Source organism: Bubalus bubalis, chromosome 9 (genome assembly GCF_019923935.1).
Source record: "Bubalus bubalis isolate 160015118507 breed Murrah chromosome 9, NDDB_SH_1, whole genome shotgun sequence".
In the NCBI taxonomy this organism is placed as follows: domain Eukaryota; kingdom Metazoa; phylum Chordata; class Mammalia; order Artiodactyla; family Bovidae; genus Bubalus; species Bubalus bubalis.
The window spans coordinates 88,635,536-88,659,690 of record NC_059165.1 but is presented as its reverse complement, the minus strand read 5'-3'; the positions used below and the strand labels follow the sequence as shown (position 1 = coordinate 88,659,690).

At 37.9% G+C, this 24,155-nt stretch overlaps 1 protein-coding gene across 6 annotated transcripts in view; it reads left to right on the top strand.

Annotated features, from left to right (window-relative positions):
• The window catches only part of MEIKIN (meiotic kinetochore factor), a 128,895-nt gene that overhangs the window by 3,447 nt on the left and 101,293 nt on the right, over positions 1–24,155 (top strand). For all 6 annotated transcript variants that reach the window (XM_044947862.1, XM_044947864.1, XM_044947863.1 and 3 more), the window contains 3 exons: positions 103–163; positions 16,118–16,255; positions 22,990–23,109. In XM_044947862.1, coding sequence (XP_044803797.1) covers positions 103–163; positions 16,118–16,255; positions 22,990–23,109 — 319 coding nt within the window. The remainder of the gene's footprint in view (positions 1–102; positions 164–16,117; positions 16,256–22,989; positions 23,110–24,155) is intronic.

Sequence of the window (24,155 nt, the reverse complement as noted above, 5' to 3'; positions counted from 1 at the left end):
TTACATTTTTAAAATAACCAAATCAATGTTTTTATAATATTATAATATAAAAATATTCCATCTCATAATTTGTGCTATATGTTTAATTCTTATTTCACATAGGAGTCAGTGACAGATGATCTCCAGGCTGATAGTAGTTCATCAAATAGTAAACAAGTAACAGGTAAGACTGGCAATGTGAACTCCTTCAACTTACTTTCTTACAAACATAAACATCCATTTGTATCTGTCTTATCTTCCCATCTCAGTGGAAAAGATGTCTTTCTCCTGGTCCAAGTTGAATCCTTCTGCCTGTGCTCTGGACTTCATCCTCAAAGCCTTCAAACACAATTGTGATAAGTGTTACAAAAGTGAGGTAGACTTGACTGTAACTGAATTTAGTTGAAGAGATTAGGGAAGGCTTCCATGAGGGAGTGGTAATTTACTTGAGATCTGAAGAAAAGTAGAGCTTAACTATACAGAAAGATGAATAAAGAGAAATCCAGGCAGAGGGAACAGAGGAGGAAATGTGATAATAAGATAAGGTTGGACAGATGAGACCTTCCATTGCCTTGCAGGCCATGCCAAAGATATTTATCTTTGGAGCAGCAGGAATATGCTGAAGTCTTTTAAATAGGGAATAATATGATCATATTAGTTACTGTATGGGAAGAAGCAGAGTGGATGTAAATAGGCATCCTTTGGGAGGCTACTGCAATAGTAAAGGGGAGGAATGATGGCACTTTATACCAACAGATGACACTGGAAATGGAAAGAAGTGGATATACGTATGGTTATTGTAGGAAATGAAATTGACAGAATTTACAGATGAAGTTTGAAGATGGAGGTGTCAAAGGTGACATGTGTTTCTGGTTTGCATAACTGAGTGTAAGGTGGTGCTGCCATTCACTGAAAAAAATCTTGTTTGAGGGAAAAAGCATAAATTCTCTCTTTAATATATTAAGTAATGGGTGCCTTTAAGATGACTAGTAATTCAAATAGGGAGTTGAATATGGAGGGCTGCTGATAGAATTTTGGTGTAATTGAACTTATTTTTGAAAACAAAAAAGGATGTCATTACTACACTAAGCCTGAGGAATTCTTAAAGACAGATGAGATCGGACTGATAAATATATGAAGAGCAGAGAAAAACCACTGAAGAGGTAAAAGTAGCTCTGGAGATACACTTAACTCAAAACACTTGGTCAATAAATGTGAAACACTATAATAGATGGGACCCTGAAGGAGTTGTCAAGATGATGGATTAAGCACTACATTTAGGCAGTGTATGACCTGGCCCCCTACTCATCCCCTTCTTATATTGGAAACACTGGCAACTTAGTGCTTGCTGCCAGGTCAGAACCCTAGGAATTACTGCCTAGCAAAGTGAACTAAGATTTCATTTTGGCTCCTTGGGATCAATGTTGCAGCTGGAGAGAGAAGCAGAAGAGTCTGAAGTAACTCCAGATTGCCATACAGATAGCAAAGGGACAGAAAAGTTTAAAAATATAGATTATGCTATACTTGTTAATCCCAGGGAAAAGATACATAATGGCTCTCTGAAATGGGAATTCTGATATAGGAGACTTCCAGTGTGGATACTAACCAAATAGGGCAGTGCCCCCATGTAACCTAGGGCTTCCTAGATGGCTCAGTGGTAAAGAACCTGCCAGCCAATTCAGAAGATGTGGGTTCGATCCCTGAGTCGAGAAGATCCCTTGGAGGAGGAAATGGCAACCTACTCCAGTATTCTTGTCTAGAAAATCCAATGAACAGAGGAGCCTGGTGGGCTACAGTCTGTAGGGTCACAAAGAGTCAGACACAGCTTAGCAACTGAGCTTGCATGCACTCCCGTGTAGCCTACAATGCCCAGAAAATACAGGAGAACATCCCCACTCAGAACATAAGTCCCCAGAATATCTCATCACTCTTTTAAAATCTCCAGAGGTAGGTTGTTTTTTTCAGAATTTATATTCTCTGCCATATAAACAGAAATTCTCAAATAGACATATGAACAGACAATCAAAAACAGTCAAATATTTGAAGAATACCAATGCCATGGAAGAGAGATCACAAATGCACCAAACAAAGGAATCAAAACCTGAAGGGATGATAGTAAACTTTAAATAACTCTTTAGAGACAAGAGGTAATTGAATCCATAATGTAATAGGCTGCTATAAAAAATTATAGTCCCTGGAAACTAAAAATATAAAATTTTAAAACAATAAATCAACCTATTCAGCTGAAAATCAAATTAGCTAGGTAGAAAATACAGGAATTTTCTTAAAATATAGTGTAAAAGAACATGGAAAGTGCTTAACAAACGCTTTTCCCTCCTTCTTCTTCCTTCTTTGCCTAGTTAACTTCCGCTACTTCTTCAAATACAGATTCAGGTGCCATCTCTTTTGGAAGCGTCTCCTGACTGCTCTTCTCTCTTTCTAGATGAGTTGTTCTTTCCTGGTAGTTCCTTGGCACTGTCACAGGACTCGAAACAACAGTATAATATTTGTTCATCTAGGCCCTAATGCTGTTAAGAATAAGCACTGCCTTTTGTCCTCCTATTCCATGCTTGAGACATAATATAATTTTAAATGCTTGTTGAATGAGTTTTCTACTCTATTTAGAGGGAATAAGCAATTTTATCATAATCAATATTTTAAGAAATTATGGTTTAAATATATGATAAATGTCCTTGGTTACTAGCTTTATCAAGTTGATGTGTGAAAGGTATGAGAAAATAGAAGATAGACTGTCTCTAATTAACAAACTAGCTGTATCTGAGTTTGTTTGATATTTGATTGATATTTGAAACCTAGAATACGTTATACTACAATAAAGTATAAATGGTTAGGTTTTGAGCAACCCACAGAATTCTATTTAACATATAATTGTTTTAATTCTGTCTTGGAATCTAGAAATTTTGCAACATGATTAAAATTAACTCAGGATTTCATATTTAAGAAAACACTAAAATATCAATAAAGGCATAAAAAAGGCATGAGGCCATAATGTAGAGAAAAAGAGAAGAAACCTTAGCTGACAAGAGATAATCAACAAAAGTTTGGAATCTGCAATGTAAATGAATTAAGTTGAATAATCCTAACAAAAAATAAAAAAGGCTGAAACTAGGACAGACCACGAAGTGAAATGACGCAGGCTGCGGTTCAGGAATTAGAGACATCACATATTCCACATATTTGTGAAGGAATAGGCAAGGAGATCCAACCAGTCCATTCTAAAGGAGATCAGCCCTGGGATTTCTTTGGAAGGAATGATGCTAAAGCTGAAACTCCAGGACTTTGGCCACCTCATGCAAAGAGTTGACTCATTGGAAAAGACCCTGATGCTGGGAGGGATTGGGGGCAGGAGGAGAAGGGGACGACAGAGGATGAGATGGCTGGATGGCATCACTGACTTGATGGACGTGAGTCTGAGTGAACTCCTGGAGTTGGTGATGGACAGGGAGGCCTGGCGTGCTGTGATTCATGGGGTCGCAGAGAGTCGGACACGACTGAGCGACTGATCTGATCTGATCTGAGGTAGAGATAATATTGAAAATAGGATTTTTGGAAATCTTTAAAAGTAGCAGTTAGATACTATGATCCCTCCCCCAGGACGATGTAGCCAGGCAGCTACTCTTATTCCCACCATGGCTGTCCAGAGACACTGAAGCAAAGGGATGCTAGTACTGCTGAGGCCAGGGGTGCTATACTGAAAACTAGCAGTGAGGAGTGGGAGGAGGAGGGAAGGGAATTAAGTAAAGTCTGTTTACTTACCTCAGACTCAGGAAAATACACCCCAGTTAAAAGCCTAGAGGGTTCCTCTCTTGGAAATTTCTCTGACCAGGAGAAGACCTATATTCTGGCAGTAATGACCTGGTTCCTGTCCAGGTACCCTTCACTAAAGCCCATACTGCTTCCTAAACTTCACTTATGAATCCAGTTTCCAGCCGCTCTTTAGTGCCTCATTCTTAAACATTCAAGAATTACCAGACATTTAAGGAATTATACAAATTTAGTATGTATAAAATAAAAGTTAGATACCAAATAAAAAGAAACGTGAAGAACACAGACAATGCAAGAAAAAAACCTTTTAAGTCATATTTTCATTATTATCCTCAGTGTGATGAAAAAACATGTCCATGAAACACGTGTAGGCTACAAAAAAAAGGAGCATTCAGGGAACAAAAAGAATTCTTAAAAATATGAAATCAGGAATAAAACATTGTATGAAGGATTGGGTGATCAATTTAAGGAAATACTCCAAAAGTTGAACAGATGTTAAAGAGAAGATAAAAGAAATAGTGATGACACAACTCTGGAGTAAACTAAAGCCCACCAGATTGTATCCTTTAAAAGACTGGGATTTATGGAATGTGAATTGTATTTCAATAAAGCTGCTATTTTAAAAAGAAAAATTATAACCTGAATCCAGGCATTCTAATATCTGAAAAACAGTAGTTCCAGATATTATAAAGTAAACAGGAATGGACTTATTAAGCACATGAAACTAGAAATTTTTTTAGAATTCAAAATGATCATGAGTGTACATATTTTTCATTTTTATTTTTTTAATATAAATTTATCTACTTTAATTGGAGGCTAATACTTTACAATATTGTATTGGTTTTGCCATACATTGACATGAATCCACCACGGGTGTACATGTGTTCCCCATCCTGAACCCTCCTCCCACGTCCCTCCCCAACCCATCCCTCTGGGTCATCCCAGTGCACCAGCCTTGAGCATCCTGTATCATGCATCAAACCTGGACTGGCGATTCATTTCACTTATGATAATATACATGTTTCAATGCCATTCTCCCAAATCATCTCATCCTTGCCCTCTCCTACAGAGTCCAAAAGACTGTTCTATACATCTGTGTCTCTTGTGGTCTCGCATACAGGGTTATCATTACCATCTTTCTAAATTCCATATATATGCGTTAGTATACTGTATTGGTGTTTTTCTTTCTGGCTTACTTCACTCTGTATAATAGGCTCCAGTTTCATCCACCTCATTAGAACTGATTCAAATGTATTCTTTTTAATGGCTGAGTAATACTCCATTGTGTATATGTACCACAGCTTTCTTATCCGTTCATCTGCTGATGGACATCTAGGTTGCTTCCATGTCCTGGCTATTACAAACAGTGCTGTGATGAACATTGGGATACACGTGTCTCTTTCAATTCTGGTTTCCTCGGTGTGTATGCCCAGCAGTGGGATTGCTGGGTCATAAGGCAGTTCTATTTCCAGTTTTTAAAGGAATCTCCACACTGTTCTCCATAGTGGCTGCACTAGTTTGCATTCCCACCAACAGTGTAAGAGGGTTCCCTTTTCTCCACACCCTCTCCAGCATTTATTGCTTGTAGACTTTTGGATCGCAGCCATTCTGACTGGCATGCAATGCTACCTCATTGTAGTTTTGATTTGCATTTTTCTGATAATTAGTGATGTTGAGCATCTTTTCATGTGTTTGTTAGCCATCTGTATGTCTTCTTTGAAGAAATGTCTGTTTAGTTCTTCAGCCCATTTTTTGATTGGGTCTTTTATTTTTCTGAAAGTGAGCTGCAGGAGTTGCTTGTATATTTTTGAGATTAATTCTTTGTCAGTTGCTTCATTTGCTGTTATTTTCTCCGATTCTGAAGGCTGTCTTTTCACCTTGCTTATAGTTTCCTTTGTTGTGCAGAAGCTTTTAATTTTAACTAGGTCCCATTTATTTATTTTTGCTTTTATTTCCAATATTCTGGGAGATGGGTCACAGAGGATCCTGCTGTGATTTATGTCAGAGAGTGTTTTGCCTATGTTCTCCTCTAGGAATTTTATAGTTTCTGGTCTTACATTTAGATCTGGTCTTATGTTTACTTTTGTGTATGGTGTTAGAGAGTGTTCTAGTTTGATTCTTTTACCGGTTTTCCCAGCACCACTTGTTAAAGAGATTCTCTTTTCTCTATTGTATATTCTTGCCTCCTTTGTCAAAGATAAGATGTCCATAGGTGTGTGGATTTATCTCTGGGCTTTCTATTTTGTTCCACTGATCTATATTTCTGTCTTTGTGCCAGTACCATACTGTCTTATGACTGTGGCTTTGTAGTAGAGCCTGAAGTCAGGCAGGTTGATTCCTCCAGTTCCATTCTTCTTTCTCAAGATTGCTTTGGCTATTCGAGGTTTTTGTATTTCCATACAAATTGTGAAATTATTTGTTCTAGCTCTGTGAAAAATACCACTGGTAGCTTTATAGGGATTACATTGAATCTGTAGATTGCTTTGGGTAGTATATGCATTTTCTCTATATTGATTCTTCTGATCCATGAACACAGCATATTTCTCCATCTATTAGTGTCCTCTTTGATTTCTTTCACCAGTGTTTTATAGTTTTCTATATATAGGTCTTTTGTTTCTTTGGGTAGATATATTCCCAAGTATTTTATTCTTTTTGTTGCAATGGTGAATGGAATTGTTTCCTTAATTTCTCTATTTTCTCATTATTAGTGTATAGGAATGCAAGGGATTTCTGTGTGTTGATTTTATATCCTGCAACTTTACTATATTCATTGATTAGCTCTAGTAATTTTCTGGTGGAGTCTTTACGGTTTGCTATGTAGAGAATCATGTCATCTGCAAACTGAGAGTTTTACTTCTTCTTTTCCAATTTGGATTCCTTTTATTTATTTTTCTGCTCTGATTGCTGTGGCCAAAACTTCCAAAACTATGTTGAATAGTAGTGGTGAGAGTGGGCACCCTTGTCTTGTTCCTAACTTTAGGGGAAATGCTTTCAATTTTTCACCATTGAGGATAATGTTTGCTGTGGGTTTGTCATATATAGCTTTTATGATGTTGAGGTATGTTCCTTCTAGTCCTGCTTTCTGGAGGGTTTTTTTCCTAAGTGCAGGTCGAATTTTGTCAAAGGCTTTCTCTGCATCTATTGAGATAATCATATGGTTTTTATTTTTCAATTTGTTAATGTGGTGTATTACATTGATTGATTTGCGGATATTGAAGAATCCTTGCATCCCTGGGATAAAGCCCACTTGGTCATGGTGTATGATCTTTTTAATGTGTTGTTGGATTCTGATTGCTAGAATTTTGTTAAGGATTTTTTCATCTATGTTCATCAGTGACATTGCTCTGTAGTTTTCTTTTTTTGTGGCATCTTTGTCAGGTTTTGGTATTAGGGTGATGGTGGCGTCATAGAATGAGTTTGGAAGTTTACCTTCCTCTGCAATTTTCTGGCAGAGTTTGAGTAGGAATTTAGCTCTTCCTAAATTTTTGATAGAATTCAGCTGTGAAGCCATCTGGTCCTGGGCTTTTAGAATTCAGCTGTGAATCCATCTGGTCCTGGGCTTTTGTTTGCTGGAAGATTTCTGATTACAGTTTCGATTTCTGTGCTTGTGATGGGTCTGTTAAGATTTTCTATTTCTTCCTGGTTCAGTTTTGGAAAGTTGTACTTTTCTAGGAATTTGTCCATTTCTTCCAAGTTGTCCATTTTATTGGCCTATAGTTACTGATAGTAGTCTCTTTTGATCCTTTGTATTTCTGTGCTGTCTATTGTGATCTCTCCATTTTCATTATTTATTTTATTGATTTTATTTTTCTCCCTTTGTTTCTTGATGAGTCTGGCTAATGGTTTGTCAATTTTATTTATCTTCTCAAAGAAGCAGCTTTTGGCTTTGTTGATTTTTGCTATGGTCTCTTTTGTGTGTTTTGCATTTATTTCTGCCCTAATTTTTCAGATTTCTTTCCTTCTACTAACCCTGGAGTTTTTCATTTCTTCTTTTTCTAGTTGCTTTAGGTGTAGAGTTAGGTTATTTATTTTACTTGTTTCTTGTTTCTTGAGGTATGCCTGTATTGCTATGAACCATCCCCTTAGCACTGCTTTTACAGTGTCCCACAGGTTTTGGGTGTTGTGTTTTCATTTTCATTCGTTTCTATGCATATCTTGATTTCTTTTTTGATTTCTTCTGTGATTTGTTGGTTATTCAGCAGCGTGTTTTCAGCCTCCATATGTTGGAATTTTTAGTAGTTTTTCTCCTGTAATTGAGATCTAGTCTTATTGCATTGTGGTCAGAAAAGATGCTTGGAATAATTTCAAGTTTTTTGAATTTACCAAGGCTAGATTTATGGCCCAGGATATGATCTATGCTGGAGAAGGTTCCTTGTGCACTTAATAAAAAGGTGAAATTCATTGTTATGGGGTGAAATATCCTATAGATATCAGTTAGGTCTAACTGGTCTGTCGTATCATTTAAAGTTTCTGTTTCCTTGTTAATTTTCTGTTTAGTTGATCTAGCCATAGGTGTGAGTAGGGTATTAAAGTCTCCCACTATTATTGTGTTATTGTTAATTTCCCCTTTCATACTTGTTAGCATTTGTCTTATATATTGCAGTGCTCCTATGTTGGATGCATATGTATTTATAATTGTTATATCTTCTTCTTGGATTGATCCTTTGATCATCGTGTAGTGTCCTTCTTTGTCTCTTTTCACAGCCTTTGTTTTAAAGTCTGTTTTATCTGATATGAGTATTGCTACTCCTGCTTTCTTTTGGTCTCTATTTGCGTGGAATATCTTTTTCCAGCCCTTCACTTTCAGTCTGTATGTGTCCTTTGTTTCGAGGTGGGTCTCTTGTAGACAGAATATATAGGGGTCTTGTTTTTGTAGCCATTCAGCCAGTCTTTGTCTTTTGGTTGGGGCATTCAGCGCATTTACTTTTAAGGTAATTATTGATAAGTATGGCATCACTGACTCGATGGATGTGAGTTTGAGTGAACTCCAGAAGATGGTGATGGACAGGGAGGCCTAGCGTGCTGTGATTCATGGGGTCGCAAAGAGTCAGACACAACTGAGTGACTGAACTGAACTGAACTGATGTTCCTGTTGCCATTTACTTTATTGTTTTGGGTTCAAGTTTATATACCCTTTCTGTGTTTCCTGTCTAATGAAGATCCTTTAGCATTTGTTGGAGACCTGGTCTGGTGGTGCTGAATTGTCTCAGCTTTTGCTTGTCTGTAACACTTTTGATTTCTCCTTCATATTTGAAAGAGATCCTTGCTGGGTACAGTAATCTGGGCTGTAGGTTATTTTCTTTTATCACTTTAAGCATATCCTGCCATTCCCTCCTGGCCTGAAGAGTTTCTATCGAAAGGTCAGCTGTTATCCTTATGGGAATCCCCTTGTGTGTTATTTGTTGTTTTTCCCTTGCTGCTTTTAATATTTGTTCTTTGTGTTTGATCTTTGTTCATTTGATTAATATGTGTCTTGGGGTGTTTTGCCTTGGGTTTATCCTGTTTGGGACTCTCTGGGTTTCTTGGCCTTGGGTGATTATTTCCTTCCCCATTTTAGGGAAGTTTTCAACTATTATCTCCTCAAGTATTTTCTCATGGTCTTTCTTTTGTCTTCTTCTTCTGGGACTCCTATGATTCGAATGTTGAGGCATTTAACATTGTTCCAGAGATTGTTAACATTGCCTCAGAGACTCTCTGAGATTGTCCTCATTTCTTTTAATTCGTTTTTGTTTTTTCCTCTCTGTTTCATTTATTTCTACCATTCTATCTTCTACCTCACTTATCCTATCTTCTGCCTCTGTTATTCTACTGTTGGTTCCCTCCAGAGTGTTTTTGATCTCATTTATTGCATTATTCATTATATATCGATTATTTTTTATTTCTTCCAGGTCCTTGTTAAGCTTTTCTTGCATCTTCTCGATCCTTGTCTCCAGGCTATTTATCTGTAACTCCATTTTGTCTTCAAGATTTTGAATCATTTTCATTATCATTATTTGGAATTCTTTATCAGGTAGATTCCCTATCTCTTCCTCTTTTGTTTGGTTTGGTGGGCATTTATCCTGTTCCTTTACCTACTTGGTATTTCTCTGCCTTTTCATCTTGTATATATTGCTGTGTTTGGGGTGGCCTTTCTGTATTCTGGCAGTTTGTGGAGTTCTCTTTATTGTGGAGTTTCCTCGGTGTGGGAGAGGTTGGACGGGTGGCTTGTCAAGGTTTCCTGCTTAAGGAAGCTTGTGTGGGTGTTCTGGTGGGTGGAGCTGGGTTTCTTCTCTCTGGAGTGCAATGAAGTGTCCAGTAATGAGTTATGAGATGTCAATGAGTTTGGTGTGACTTTGGGCAGACTGTATATTGAAGCTCAGGGCTGTGTTCCTGTGTTGCTGGAGAATTTGTGTGGTATGTCTTGCTCTGGAACTTGTTGGCCCTTGGGTGGTGCTTGGTTTCAGTTTAGGTATGGAGGCGTTTGATGAGCTCTTATCAATTAATGTTCCCTGGATTCAGGAGTTCTCTGGTGTTCTCAGGATTTGGACTTAAGCCTCCTGCCTCTGGTTTTCATTCTTATTCTTACAGTAGCCTCAAGACTTCTCCATCTATACAGCACCAATGATAAAACATCTAGGTTAAAGATGAAAAGTTTCTCCGCAGTGAGGGACACCTGGAGAGGTACACAGAGTTACATGGAGAACAGAAGAGGGAGGAGGGAGATAGAGGTGACCAGAAGGAGAAGAGGGGGACTCAAAAGAGGGGAGAGCAAGCTAGCCAGTAATCACTTCCTTATGTACTCTCCACAGCCTGGACTGCTCAGAGATGTTCACGGAGTTATATAGAGAAGAGAAGAGGGAGGAAGGTGACAGAGGTGGCTAGGAGGATAAAGAGGGGAATGAAAAGGAGAGAGACAGATCCAGCCAGTAGTCAGTTCCCTAAGTCAGTTCTCCACAGTCTGGAACACACAAAGAGATTCACAGAGTTGGGCAGAGAAGAGAAGGGGGAGGGAGGAGATAGAGATGACCTGCTGGAGAAAAAGGAGAGTCCAAAGGAGGAGAGAGTATTCAAGCCAGTGATCTCACTCCCAAGTAAAAATGGTACTGAAGATTGGGTTCTTAAAGATACAAAATTGATAACAAATTCCAAAAAGCAAAGATTAAAAATCTAGAGTAGAGGTTGGATTCTCAAAAATACAATATTAAAGAAAAAAACAGTCACAAAAATTATAAAATATATATATATATGAATGGAGAAGGCAATGGCACCCCACTCCAGTACTCTCGCCTGGAAAATCCACGGATGGAGGAGCCTGGTAGGCTGCAGTCCATGGGATCGCTAAGAGTTGGACACGACTGAACGACTTCACTTTCACTTTTTACTTTCATGCATTGGAGAAGGAAATGGCAACCCACTCCAGTATTCTTGCCTGGAGAATCCCAGGGACAGCAGAGCCTCGTGGGCTGCCATCTATGGGGTTGCACAGAGTCGGACACGACTGAAGCGACTTAGCAGCAACAGCAGCATATATATGAAGTTTGCTTTAAAAAATAGGGTCTTTTTTTTTTTTTTTTTGCAAAGTAATAGTAGGTTATAAAAATGAAAATAATGGTGTAATAGAGGACTTAAAAATAAAACAAATTTTTTAAATTAAAAAATGATAATAGTAAAAATATATCTAGGACTTTCTCTGGTGTTGTTGTGGACAGTGTGGGGTCAGTTCATTTTCAGATAGTTCCTTGATCCGGCTTATACTTCTCAAGATCTATAGGCTCCTTCCTATGTAGTTGGTGCTAACTATAGGGTTTTAATCTATTGCACTTGTCATTTCCAAGGCCGTTCCCTCTGTTTTAGCTTCTTCTGTTTGCTGGCCTCTTCTAATTTCCACCCAGACACAAGGGGGCTGTGGTGGACACTTTTTTAGGCTCACTTGTTCAGTTGTGCTGTGGGGAGGGAAGAACACTGCAAGCAAATAACACTGGCGTGTGCTCGCAGTAACTAGGCCACACTGGGTTTGCCCCCACTCACGGCGTGTGTGCTTTCCCCATCTATACTGCTTAGGCTCTAGGTTGCTCTGCCAGGAACTGTCTGAGGCCAGCCCTGGGTTGTATGCACTTCCCAGGTCTAAGCCGCTCAGGTTCAGGTACTCGGGTACTCCGCAAAGGCACAGACTTGGTTGGGCCTGTGTTTTGTGCCCTTCCCAGGTCCGAGCAGCTCAGGTGACCAGGAGCTTGGCTAGCACGGTCGCTTCGACTTATCACCTCCCCGATCCCTGCCGCTTGGTGTTCTGGGTGTACAACTGGCGCACCTTCTCAGGTGTGCCTTGTGTCTCTTCTGGGGAGCTGATCTCTGGCTGTGACCCTCCTGGCAGATGTCGACCATCCAGAATCCCAAGAAGTCTTGGTTAGCAACGAAGCCTGCTTGCAGTTTGGTAGATGATGCCTCTCTGGGGCCGTGATCACCCCATTCTGGTTCTGGCTGCTCTCGCCTGCCTGTCTCCTGTGGGGGATGGGCCGGTCCACAGCTGGCTAGCTCTGCTCAGTTCTTTGTTCTGTGAGCCGGCCTGGCAGTGTCTTAGGTTAGTGCTTTTTGCTGGTTAGCTATCCTACAGTCTGGTTTGCTCTCTCAAGTTAGTTCCCTCAGATTGCCCTTGGGGCATTCAGGCCTGGTTCTTACTCTAAGCAGTGCAGCCCGCGCCTCCCTGTCCAGCCCCTGCTTGCTCGTGGTGGATGCGGGCGTCTGCGCTGCTTCTCTGCTGGGAGTTACCATTGGGCACGTAATCTGTGGGTTTTAATTATTAATTTTTTTCTCTCCCGGTTATATTGCCCTCTGAGTTTCCAAGGCTCGCCACAGACTCGCCAGTGAGAGTGTTTCCTGGTGTTTGTAAACTTCTCCCTTTTTTAAGAGTCCCTTCCCTGGACGGATCTCCGTCCCTACCTCTTTGTCTCTCTTTTTATCTTTTATATTTTTTCCTACCTCCTTTCGAAGATAATGGGCTGCTTTTCTGGCTGCCTGATGTCCTCTGCCAGCATTCAGAAGTTGTTTTGTGGAGTTTACTCAGCGTTCAAATGTTCTTTTGATGAATTTGTGGGGGAGAAAGTGGTCTCCCCATCCTATTCCTCTGCCATCTTCATGAGTGTACATATTGAAAGAGCCCACCAACTGCCCATCACAATGAATGAAAAAGACCCATACCAAGACCCAATGTCATGTAATTTAAAAATCTTCAAGATAAAGAGAGAAATCCTTCAGTTTTTCAGAGGAAAAAAGATTACCTTTTGCAAATAAGCAATCAATAAGGTGAATAACATTGAACATATCAGAAGCAACTCTAGAGGCTAAAACATGGTGGAAAAGTGCACTTTTTCTGAAGAGAACTGATTTGCAGAGACAGGATAAATCCTCACCCAAACTTTGTTTTAAATTTCAAGATTAATGATGCCACTCACATACCAAGAGGGTGTGGAAAAGTTTATTACTGATATAATGAGGCCGCCTAGAGAGGAGACTGTCTTCCTGAAGAGGACTGAAAATGGCTTGAGAGAGCAGGGAAAGGAAACTGGGTTGGGATGTTTAGGTGGTTAGAGTGGGGCTGGGATGAGGCTTTAACTTGCCATTGTTGCCAGAATATGGAGCACCAGGGCTCATCAACTTGTACAGATATGGGACAGAAAGGGAACTTGGAACAGTGAGGTTTAAATCTGTCAAACACTAAAGACTGCATCAGTCTTTTTAATATACTGGCCTAGAATTCTGTACTCAGCTAAACAATCACTCAGATAGGAAGATAGTATAAAGAAATTTTCAAACAGGTCTTCTATGCATCTTTTCTCAGGAAATGAAGAAGCTATTCCAACAAAACCAGAAAGGAAATCAATAAGGAAGAAATCATGAAATCTGGAATCAAAGGCTCTAATACATGAAATATATAAAAGAATTTCTTAGGATCATGGTAAAGGGAAATCCCAGGAAGACACCTGTGCAGCATGTCTAGCAGACAATCAATCCCAATTTGAGCAAGTGTATTGAGATCTCCAGCAGCAGTACTTTAAAAAAAGAAAAAAAGGAAGGAAAGAAAAAGGAGGAGAAAAAGGAAGGGAAGAAGAAAGGAAGAAAAAAAACCTGATAGATAACCTGACATTTTTTTTTTAAAAATTATTGAGAGGAAATTTATACTTTTGCAAAAAGTTGAGATGAAATAGGTACTTAGAAAATGAATTGAAAATTAGGTAATCAATAACTCAAAGGAAAAATAAGAACTTGTAGCAAAAATGTAACATAAATGATAGAGCTCATAGTACATGGTTCAGCTGTAAATACATTTAAGCAATTATAATAACAGAATCATTGAATACATTTAATTTATAAATATAAGCATATAAAAACAATAGAGTTAATAGGGTTGAAAACAGTTGTCTCATTATGATAGGGAGTTATGAGACAAGAGGTTGCAATTTTTTAAAAATTCCTTTAAGAGGTGGTAGTTTTTGATAAAAGCTTGTAGAACTGACTTTTTAAAATGTATGGTATAATTTGATATAAATGTAATTTAGAAGTGCATTTATATTTCTTACTTGTGACAGCAGGAGCAGCCTTCTATTATTATAGTCAGGAACATTTGTTTATTCTTTTCTCTGCCAAGTTACCCAGGGGGTGAGTACAGGGCTTTCCTAGTTTCTGAGCCCAGTTTGAGTTCTGGAGTTTGGTGGAAGGATTTCCTCTCCTAAGAGTGGTATTCATAGAATTTTGAGAGGTAGAAGGCACGAGAGATGCGGCAACCAAGAATGAGAAAGATGAAGACAGTGAGAAAAGTAGCAAGGACAGGGAAGGACACTCTGGGACAGCTGAAGTATGGGAAGAGAAACATATTCAGAGGAATAGCCTGACTGACATCTGAAGAGGGGAAGAATGGTAGCTTGAGTCAGTCAATTTAAGTGGTGTACTGGTGGCTGGAGGAGGTGGGCACATTGGGAGCAGTTGTCAACATTAAGGAGAGGGTTGGAGTGAAGGAAAAAGATGTGGTGAGATCAAAGTGGGAAGGATAAAGAGTTGGTAGTCTTGGGTAGGTAATGAATGAACAGAGATAGGTATAAGTCAGCTCCAGGGCAGAAGATAATGGGTTTTAAGAGTGATGCTCTCCTTTCATCCCTTATCCCACACTCCACCAATTTCTGTTAGTGCTGACCTCTGTTTTATCATGTTAGGAATGTTTCATAAATGCTGACTGTCTATAGTAGAATGTATTTTCTCTTTTCTTACTAAACTTTCTGGTTCTTCAAGTAAATACTAAGTTCCATCCCTGTCATTTATTGGAAAGATTTTCATTCTAGTCTACTCTCACAGGGATGACTTTAAGACTTCTGAATTAGAGCGATTTTCTGTTCATATATTTCCCCCAATTTCCTATTGAGATGTTTGTTTTCTTATTATTGAATTTTTGGAGTTCTTTATATTTTGGATTCCAGTCCATTTACAAATGTTTTCTCTTACTCTGTGGCTTGTCTCTTTGAAATAGAAGGTTTAAACTTTGATGAAGCCCAATTTATCACTGCTTTTGTTTTATGAATCATTCTTTAATTGTTACACTAAAGAAATTGTTACCTAACTCAGTGTCATGACGATTTTATCCTCTGTTTTTTGTAGAAGTTTTGTAGTTTTAGGATTTGCATTTAGACTCACGATGCATTTATAGTTAATTTTTTATATGATGGAAGATATGAGTGCAAGTTATTTTGTTTTGCTTTTGCATGTGGATATACAGTTGTTCCAACATAATTTGTTTGAAAGAATATCCCTTCTCCATTGAATTGCCTTTGCATCTTGGTCAAAAATAAGTTACTCTTATGCATGTAAGTCTATTTCTGGACTCTGTTCAGTTCCTTTGATCTATGTTCCCTTGAATCTATGTTTATGCTCATTGTTTTTTAAATGGAATAACTAGAATCATCCTTTCTTCTTCTCAGCTAGTCAGCTTACAGTTAATGGGTTACTTATATATAAAACTAGCACTTGAAAAATTAGGTATACATTTTATTTATTTATATTTATTATTAAGGTGTACTTGATAAAATTTGTATTTTGAGTCAAGAATTATAACTGAACCAAAGTAGGGAAGGAATAAATGTATAAAACTTTGAAAAACAATGGAAGGGGTTTATATTGCATTTTCTTCATATCAAAACTAGACCTTTTCTAAGATTGAAATTCAAGTACAATTTAAGATTGTATACAATCACATGCCATTTCAGTTTTATGTGTAATTTTACATTACTAGTATACAACTGCATGTATATTTCTACAAGTTTAAGTTCTTAGGATTTTGAATCTGTTTACTGTTGAAACATTTTACTCTTTTTGCTTGTTTATTCTATAGGACTAAGTTTGCAGCATGATATTTCTGGCTCTCTTCTAAGTTATTCATTTACAGACTCTTCTACAGAATACAAGAGTTCCGAAGAGAATTTAAGTAGCTTCCCATCACCTGAGCTCTTCAGAGGATCAGATTATTTAGGTGAGAAAATTTCAACCTTAAGTTGCTCCTCCATAGAAACTGGTCCTTTGTCTACAAATTTTGCAATGAATAGTGTTCCTTTTGAGAAGGTATACTTATCTTCCTCACCAAAACCTCTCTGCCCAGTATCCACTGTGTTCCACACTCAGTCACATAGGACTATAGATCAAAACCCCCCAGATCAGGAAAAGATGAAGAGATTAGCATTTACATGTAATACATATCCAGTTTTTAATATTGAGCAACTTTATACATAACATATGTATATTTGTTCTCTTGAACTATGGGTTATCTTTTATTTCCTATACTTCTCTTACTTTTCAGTAATTCAAAGGTTGATTGGACCATCTCCCTGCTTGAATTTTTTCTACAAATTATCAGTTATTTATGTTTGCCATATGTATAATTAACAGCTTTTGGTTAATGATGCAGATTGAACATATACCTTCCTCCACAACTTTGTGCAATGGCAGAAAATGACTTTTTAAAAAAAGACATAAACACATAAGAGTAAAAAGAATGAGAAAGAATAAAGCATAAAGTTTGGAAAGCTAAATAGAAAATGGTCTGATGAAGTGGACTTAAAAAGCTGACTCCTGAATCAACAATGGGAATACCCCTGAAACAAGCTAGTTTGTACAATACTATAGTATCACAGAAAAGCTTTCAATGTGGCTTGTAAAATACTTGTAAAAAGCTGTGTCCAAAATACAAAAATTATGGTGACTTCTCTTTCTCCTTTCCTAGAAATTTATTCTTTGGGGTGTTTTGAAACAGAGGGACTCTGAACTAAGCACTGTTAATAACAGGGATACCACGGTATTTTGAAATGTTATCATTAACCTTGTCATAGCCTCATGGTGGGTGAAGTTTACTTTCTCATTCTTTGGCTTTGGGGTTGGCCATATGACTTTGGGCAACATGTCATAGCCTCATGGTGGGTGAAGGTTACTTTCTCATTCTTTGGCTTTGGGGTTGGCCATATGACTTTGGGCAACATGGATATCAGTTGCCCAGATATCAGAAGCAAACTTTTGATATGTGCATACATAATTGGTTTTGTCCCCCTATCTTTTTGCTATCATGAGGAAAATACACATCTTCTTCCACTTATGATGGAAAAAACTCTTAAGCTGAACCATTGTGAGTCAGGGACCATATGCATATCCTAATTAGCTTCTACCTTTATTACTGAACTCCAGAATAAGAGATACAGAGCAGGATAGCCCTGGGCAGACTGCAGACTTCAGAAAGCTGCTCCAGTTGATTACCCAACCTATAGCCTGAAGTGGAGCTGCTTGAGCCAAATAGTAGACAGGTGTAAGAAAGAAATGCTTTCATTTAATGCCACTGAGATTTCAGTGTTATTTATTATATAGAAAAAGCCAACTGCATCAGATACTGTAGTGAATGCAGAAAGGGGTAGTTAAATGCAAATGTATATTCCAAATTGTGGGACTGCTCAGCCAATGCTTAGTCTCATTCTAACCCAATGGTCCATTTCTCTATTCAGCTTCTAGAATGCTAGCACCCAGAATTGAAACTTCCAGGCAGGAAAATGGAAGATTTTTCCTGAGAAATCTGAGCAACCCTAAAGAAAGTATCAAAAGATACTGACCTCAGTAGTGCTTCAGTGAAACTAACAGGAACCCTACAGTGAAGTTGCCTATGTGGCCAGCCCCAGCTAAGCCATAGAGATGCCACTTAGCCATTTAGGGCCCCCTCTTAAATATGAGCAGAAGACAAGGACTACCAGACTTCTGATGAATTCTCTAACATAAAGCATAGAGGTCAAAACAGCAAAATATGGTAGTAAGTCAGTAAAGTGTTGAAATAGTAAGCCCTGACTTGCCTTTCCCCATGGACACACCAATTCAACAACAATACATGGACTAATTTGTGTCCATGTATTTCCCTTTGTGAGATTTCCCTTGTGAGAAATCTCAAAACTGGTTGAGTGACTCCTGCACCCCAAGGCAAGCTTTAAACCAGTCACATCAAAGCAAGTAGAAAAATTCAAGACACCCTTTCATCATAATTCACATCTGCCATACAGCACCATACAATTGGCAGGAAACCTTTAGCTCCCAGATTTTCCCTAGGGAGGAAGGGAAAGGACTGAACCGTGTTCCAAAAGCTCTCAATTATTTGGGGATAAGCAAAGAATGGACTACTGACTTGTCTGCCTCAGAGTGCTGGTGGGACCTGACATACTCTAGAAGTCTGATGAGTGCTGAAACAAAGATACTAGTTTATCCTAGCATGAGAACATTCACTAGATCCCGGCTTCTCTTTGGGGAGGGAAAGATTTGGACTGTGTTCAACATTCCAACATTTCTAGGGCTGCCCAAGGGACTAGCTTTTGTCTCATTTGTCTTAGAGCAGTGATAGGATTTGTTATATTCTAGATGCCTTGTGGCCACTGAAAACAAAGACTCTGGTTTGAACTAGCAAGAAGGTTTGAGAAGATCCTGGTTGGAAAGATTGATGAAGGTCTTCTCCTGTATGAGGCCTATCTGTTTACAGACTGGGAAAGCTGGCTGTTTTATCTAATGTGCAGACACCAACACAAATGATTAAAGAGAAAGAAGAAGCAGGGAAACATGGTCCAAAAAATGAGAATAAGATAAAGCTCCAGAAAGTGACACTGATTAAATGGAAATATGTGAAGTACCTGACAGAGAATTTTAAATGATTGTCATAAAGATGTGCAACAAATGTTCATAAAGAACTCAGGAGAACAATGTATGGAAAAAGTGAGAATTTTAAGAAAGAGATTTTTTAAAAAGAACCAAAAAGAAATGTTAGAGCTGAGAAAAACAATAAATGCACTAAGGAAAAAAAAAAAGTAAAAGATCAATCGGAAGAAAGGATCAGCAAATTCAAAAATAAGTCATTTGAAATTATCCAGTCACAGGAGCTAAAAGGAAAAAGAATATAAAAGAATGAAGAAAGTCTGAGACTTACAGAACACAAGAAAACAGATCAGTATATGCATTGTGAGAGTCCTAAAGGGAAAAGGGAAGTGGGGAGGGAGGGAGAGGGAAAGGGCCAGAAGGTTTCTTCACAGAAATGGTTGCTGAAAACTTCCTAAATCTGGAGAAGGAAGTGTACATCCAGACCTAGGAACCCCAACAAACCTCAGATAAGATGAACCAAAGAAATTCACATGGGGGCACATAGTCATACTGTCAAAAGTCAAAGAAAAAGCACTTTGAAAGCAGCAGTTTAAAAAGCGACTTGATATATACAGTGAGACCTCATTAGACTGTTTATGGATTTCTCAGCAGAAACCTTGCAGGCTAAAAGAGAGTGGAAGTAAATAGACAAAGTTCTGAAAGAAAGAAACTTCCAACCAATAGTACCGAAACCTGCAAAACTGTCCTTAAGAAATGAAGAGAAGATAAGTCCAAACAAACAAAAGCTGAAGGAGTTAATCATCAGTAGCCCTGCCTTACAAGAAGTGCTAAAGGGAGTTCTTCAAGTTAGAACAAAGGACTCTAAACAGCTGTATGAAAGCATATGAGAGTATAAGACTCTTTGGTAAGTATATAGACAAATGCAATGATACTGTAACAGTGACATATAAATCACTCTTAATTCTGGTATAAAAGTTAAAAGACAAACATATTAAATATAATTATAAAAATATGTTAATGGATATACCATATGAAAGGTGGTAAATTATAACATCAGTACTGCAAAATGTGTTTGAGGGGTGAAGTGAAAGCATAGAGTTTTTATTAAATTGTTATCAGTTTAAAGTAGACTGTTAAAACTGTTTTATGTAAGCCCCATGGTAACCACACACAAAAAGTACCTGTAGAAGATACATAAAAGAAAAATAGAAAGGAGTCAAAGCATATCAATATAAAAGAATCAATGAAAGACAGAGGAGCATAGCAAGAGAGGGAAGAGGGGCAAAATAACTATAAAACAGAAAAGAGTTAACAAAATTGTAATCGTAAATCCTCCTCTATCAATAATCCTCCTCTATCAAAAATATAAATGGGTTAAACCCAATCAAAAGACAAAGAGTGGCTGAATGGGTTGAAGAAATAATCCAACTGTATGCTCTCTACAAAAGACTCACTTAAGATTTAAGGGCGCACATAGACTGAAAGCAAATGGGTGGGGAAAGGCACTCCATGTAAACTGTGACCAAAAGAGAGCACAAGGGGCTATACTTATATCAGATAAAAATAGACTGTCAGAAACTTTTATAAGAGACAAGGAAGAATGTTGCATAATTATAAAAGGATCAATTCATCAAAAACACTCAACAGTTAGGAATAAATATCCACCCAACTTCAAAGCACCTAACATATAAGGTAAACACTGGCAGAACTGAGGGTAGGAATAGGCATACAGTCATAGTAGGAGACTTCAATACTCCTACTTTTAATAATGGATAGAACATCTGGACAGAAAATTAACATTAAACTGATTTCGAAGTATACTGCAAAGCTATAGTAAACATAACATTATAGTACTGGAATAAAGACAGAGATATAGACCAGTAGGACAGAATAGAGGGCCCAGAACTAAATCCATAAAGACATTTGATCTTTAACAAGAGTGCCAAGAATACTCAATGTGGGAGAAATAGTCTCTTCAACAAATGATGTTGACAAAACTGGATAGCCATATACAAAAGAATGAAATCGGACCCTTACCTTATACAAAAAAGTGGGCTCAAAATATAGTAAGGACTTACATGTGAGACCAGAAACTATAAAACTCCTAGGAGAAACATAGGGGAAAAGCTTTATGACAATTGATCTTGGCAGTTATTTCTCGGATGTGACACCAAAACACAGGCAACAGAAGCAAAATTAGACAAGTAGGTCTAGATAAAACTGAAAAGCTCCTGCACAGCACAAGAAACAATGAAGTGAATAACCTATAAACAACCTATAAAAAGGGAGAATATTTAGAAACCACATATCTGATAAGGGATTAATATCCAAAATATATCAGAAACTCCCACAATTCAATAGGAAAAAATCCAAATAACTTGATTTTTAAAAATGGCAAAGAACTTAAATAAACATATTCCCCTCAAAGAAGACAGTCACATGGCCAACAGGTATATGAAAAGATCACTAACCGTCAGGGAAATGCAAATCAAGATCACAGTGAGATATCACCTCACAACTATTAGGATGGTTATTATTATTTTTTTAAAAGGTAAGTGTTGGCAATGATGTGGAGAAATTGGATTTCCTTTTGTACACTGTTGATAGGAATGTAAAATAGTGAAGCTGCAATGAAAGAGTATGGCAGTTACTCAAAAAATTTAAAATATAAGTAACATATGTGGTCCAGCAATCTTCTGGGTATTTATTCAAAATAATTACTGTCAGGATCTAGAAGAGATATTTGAACTCCCATGTGCATTGCAGACTTTTCACAATAGCCCAATGACCATTGATGGATGAATAAAGAAAATATGGTATATGCATACAGTGGAATATTATTCAGCCTTTAAAAAGGATATGCTGTTATATGCAACACTATAGAAGAACTTTGAGGACATTATGGCAAGTGAAATAAGCCAGTCATGGGAAGAAACATACTGTATTATTGCACTTGTATGAGATAGCTAAAGTAGTTAGATTTATAGCAGTTGAGAGTAGACTGTTGGTTGCCAGGGCCCAGGGAGAAGGAGATGTGGGGAGTTGCTAATCAACAGGTAGAGTTTTAGTTATGCAAGATGAATAACAGGTTCTAGAGCTATGTTGCACGACATTGTGCCTATAGTTAACAATACTCTATTGTACTCTCAAATTTGAGCATAGGTCTCATGTTAAGTGTTCCCACCACAATAAAATTAAAAATAAGAGAAGAAACCAAACAGAAATAGGAATACAAGAAAGATCTGGGGGGAAAGTTTTCCTTGAGATAAAAATATGTATATTGCATCCATTGAATAGGAACAGGATGCTGTTTTAAAAAAAGGGGAGTGAGAATATTCAGAGAATAAATTAAATGCAATAGCAGAATGGAAAACTCGGTAGAAGGATTAGAAAATAAATTGAGATTTCCCAGGGGGAAAAAAGTCAGGAGGGAAAAAAAGGGTAAAAAAGATTAGAGAAGTAGTATATGAAATCTAATATCGAATAATAGGAGTCTCAGAAAAAGATAATGAAATAAACAGGAGGAAGAAAATTACCAAAGATATAACTCAAGAACAGTTTCTAGATCTAAGAAGTATGATTTCTGGGTTGAAAGGACCATTACAGTGTCTAGCACAATAGATGAAAATTTCAGAACATCAGAGAATGGAATAAATAGAATAGATTTATACAGTTTGGTAGGGTTTAGGATTAAATAGATGAAGAATACAGAAAAATATAAACAACATTTTATTGGCTCTGGGAAAAACAAGAGGTGGTCATTGTATATATACCAAAAGAGTTAAAGACAGCATTTTTATGACAATTTATCATCATAATGTTTGCATTGAATACTGGCCTAACTAAATATGCCATATAATAATATGAGGATAATGGGGAAAGTGGGGAAAAGGAAGTAAGAGTATTTGGGTATTGTAATAGCCCAAAGATTATTTAATATCCTGATGTCCTCAAGGCTTTTCTTTATGCTTCACTTAAACTTTCTCCAATTACCGTAGCTTTGTATGGGCTAGGGACCTATGCTGGGGAGAAAAAGGTAACCTGCCACTCGTGTGCTATTCAAAATTTTGTGCCATTTCTCTCTGCTTCTTTTAGAATGGGAGCATCCCATGTTGGAAGAAAACATGCCATGTAAGAATTCTACTCTTTTGGACATAAGTAAAGCAGTAGCAATAGAGAAGGTACCTGAGTTTTCAAATCTCTCTGCAATTTTAGGTAAGTTTCACATTCTTTTTCCTCACGTCATAAAGGGAAAAACCCTTGTCAGTATTGAAAAAGCAAAGTATTTTTTCTCCTGAATGATTTTTTAGCTAAATTAATCAATTAGGATTACTTTTGGCTACACATAATATATGACTAATACTAAGTAACTTAAGCATATATGGGTTTACTTTTTAAAAACATGTATTTTGAATTTTATTAATATACTTGCAGAAAAGTTGCAAAAATTATAAAAAGCGTTCCCATATACCTCCCATCCAGCTTTCTGAAATGTTATCTTCTATAACCATAATTCAGTTCAGTCACTCAGTCATGTCTGACTCTTTGTGACCCCATGGACTGTAGCACGCCAGGCTTTCCTGTCCATCACCAACTCCCGGAGCTTGCTCAAACTCAGGTCCATTGAGTTGGTGATGCCGTCCAACCATCTCATCCTGTGTCGTCCCCTTCTCTCCTGCTTTCAATCTTTCCCAGCATCAGGGTCTTTCCCAATGAGTCAGTTCTTTGCATCAGGTGGCCAAAGTATTGGAGTTTCAGCTTCAACATCAGTCCTTCCAATGAACACCAGGACTGATCTCCTTTAGGATGGACTGGTTGGATCTCCTTGCAGTCCAAGGGACTCTCAAGAGTCTTCTTCAACACCGCAGTTCAAAAGCATCGATTATTCAGCATAATACAATGTTCATAATTAGGAAGTTAACATTGGTGTTAAACTGTTAGCTACAGACCTTATTCACATTTCATCAGTTTTTCCACTAATGTCTTTTCTTTGATTCAGGATCCTATCTCAGATCCTACATTGCATTAGATTGTTCAGTTCAGTTCAGTTGCTCAGTCATGTCTGACGGTTTGTGACCCCAAGAACCGCAGCACTCCAGGCCTCCCTGTCCATTACCAACTGCTGGAGTCTACCCAAACCCATGTCCATTGGGTCGGTAATGCCATCCAACCATCTCATCCTCTGTTGTCCACTTTTCCTCCTGCCCTAAATCTTCCCCAGCATCAGGGTCTTTTCCAATGAGTCAGCTCTTCACATCAGG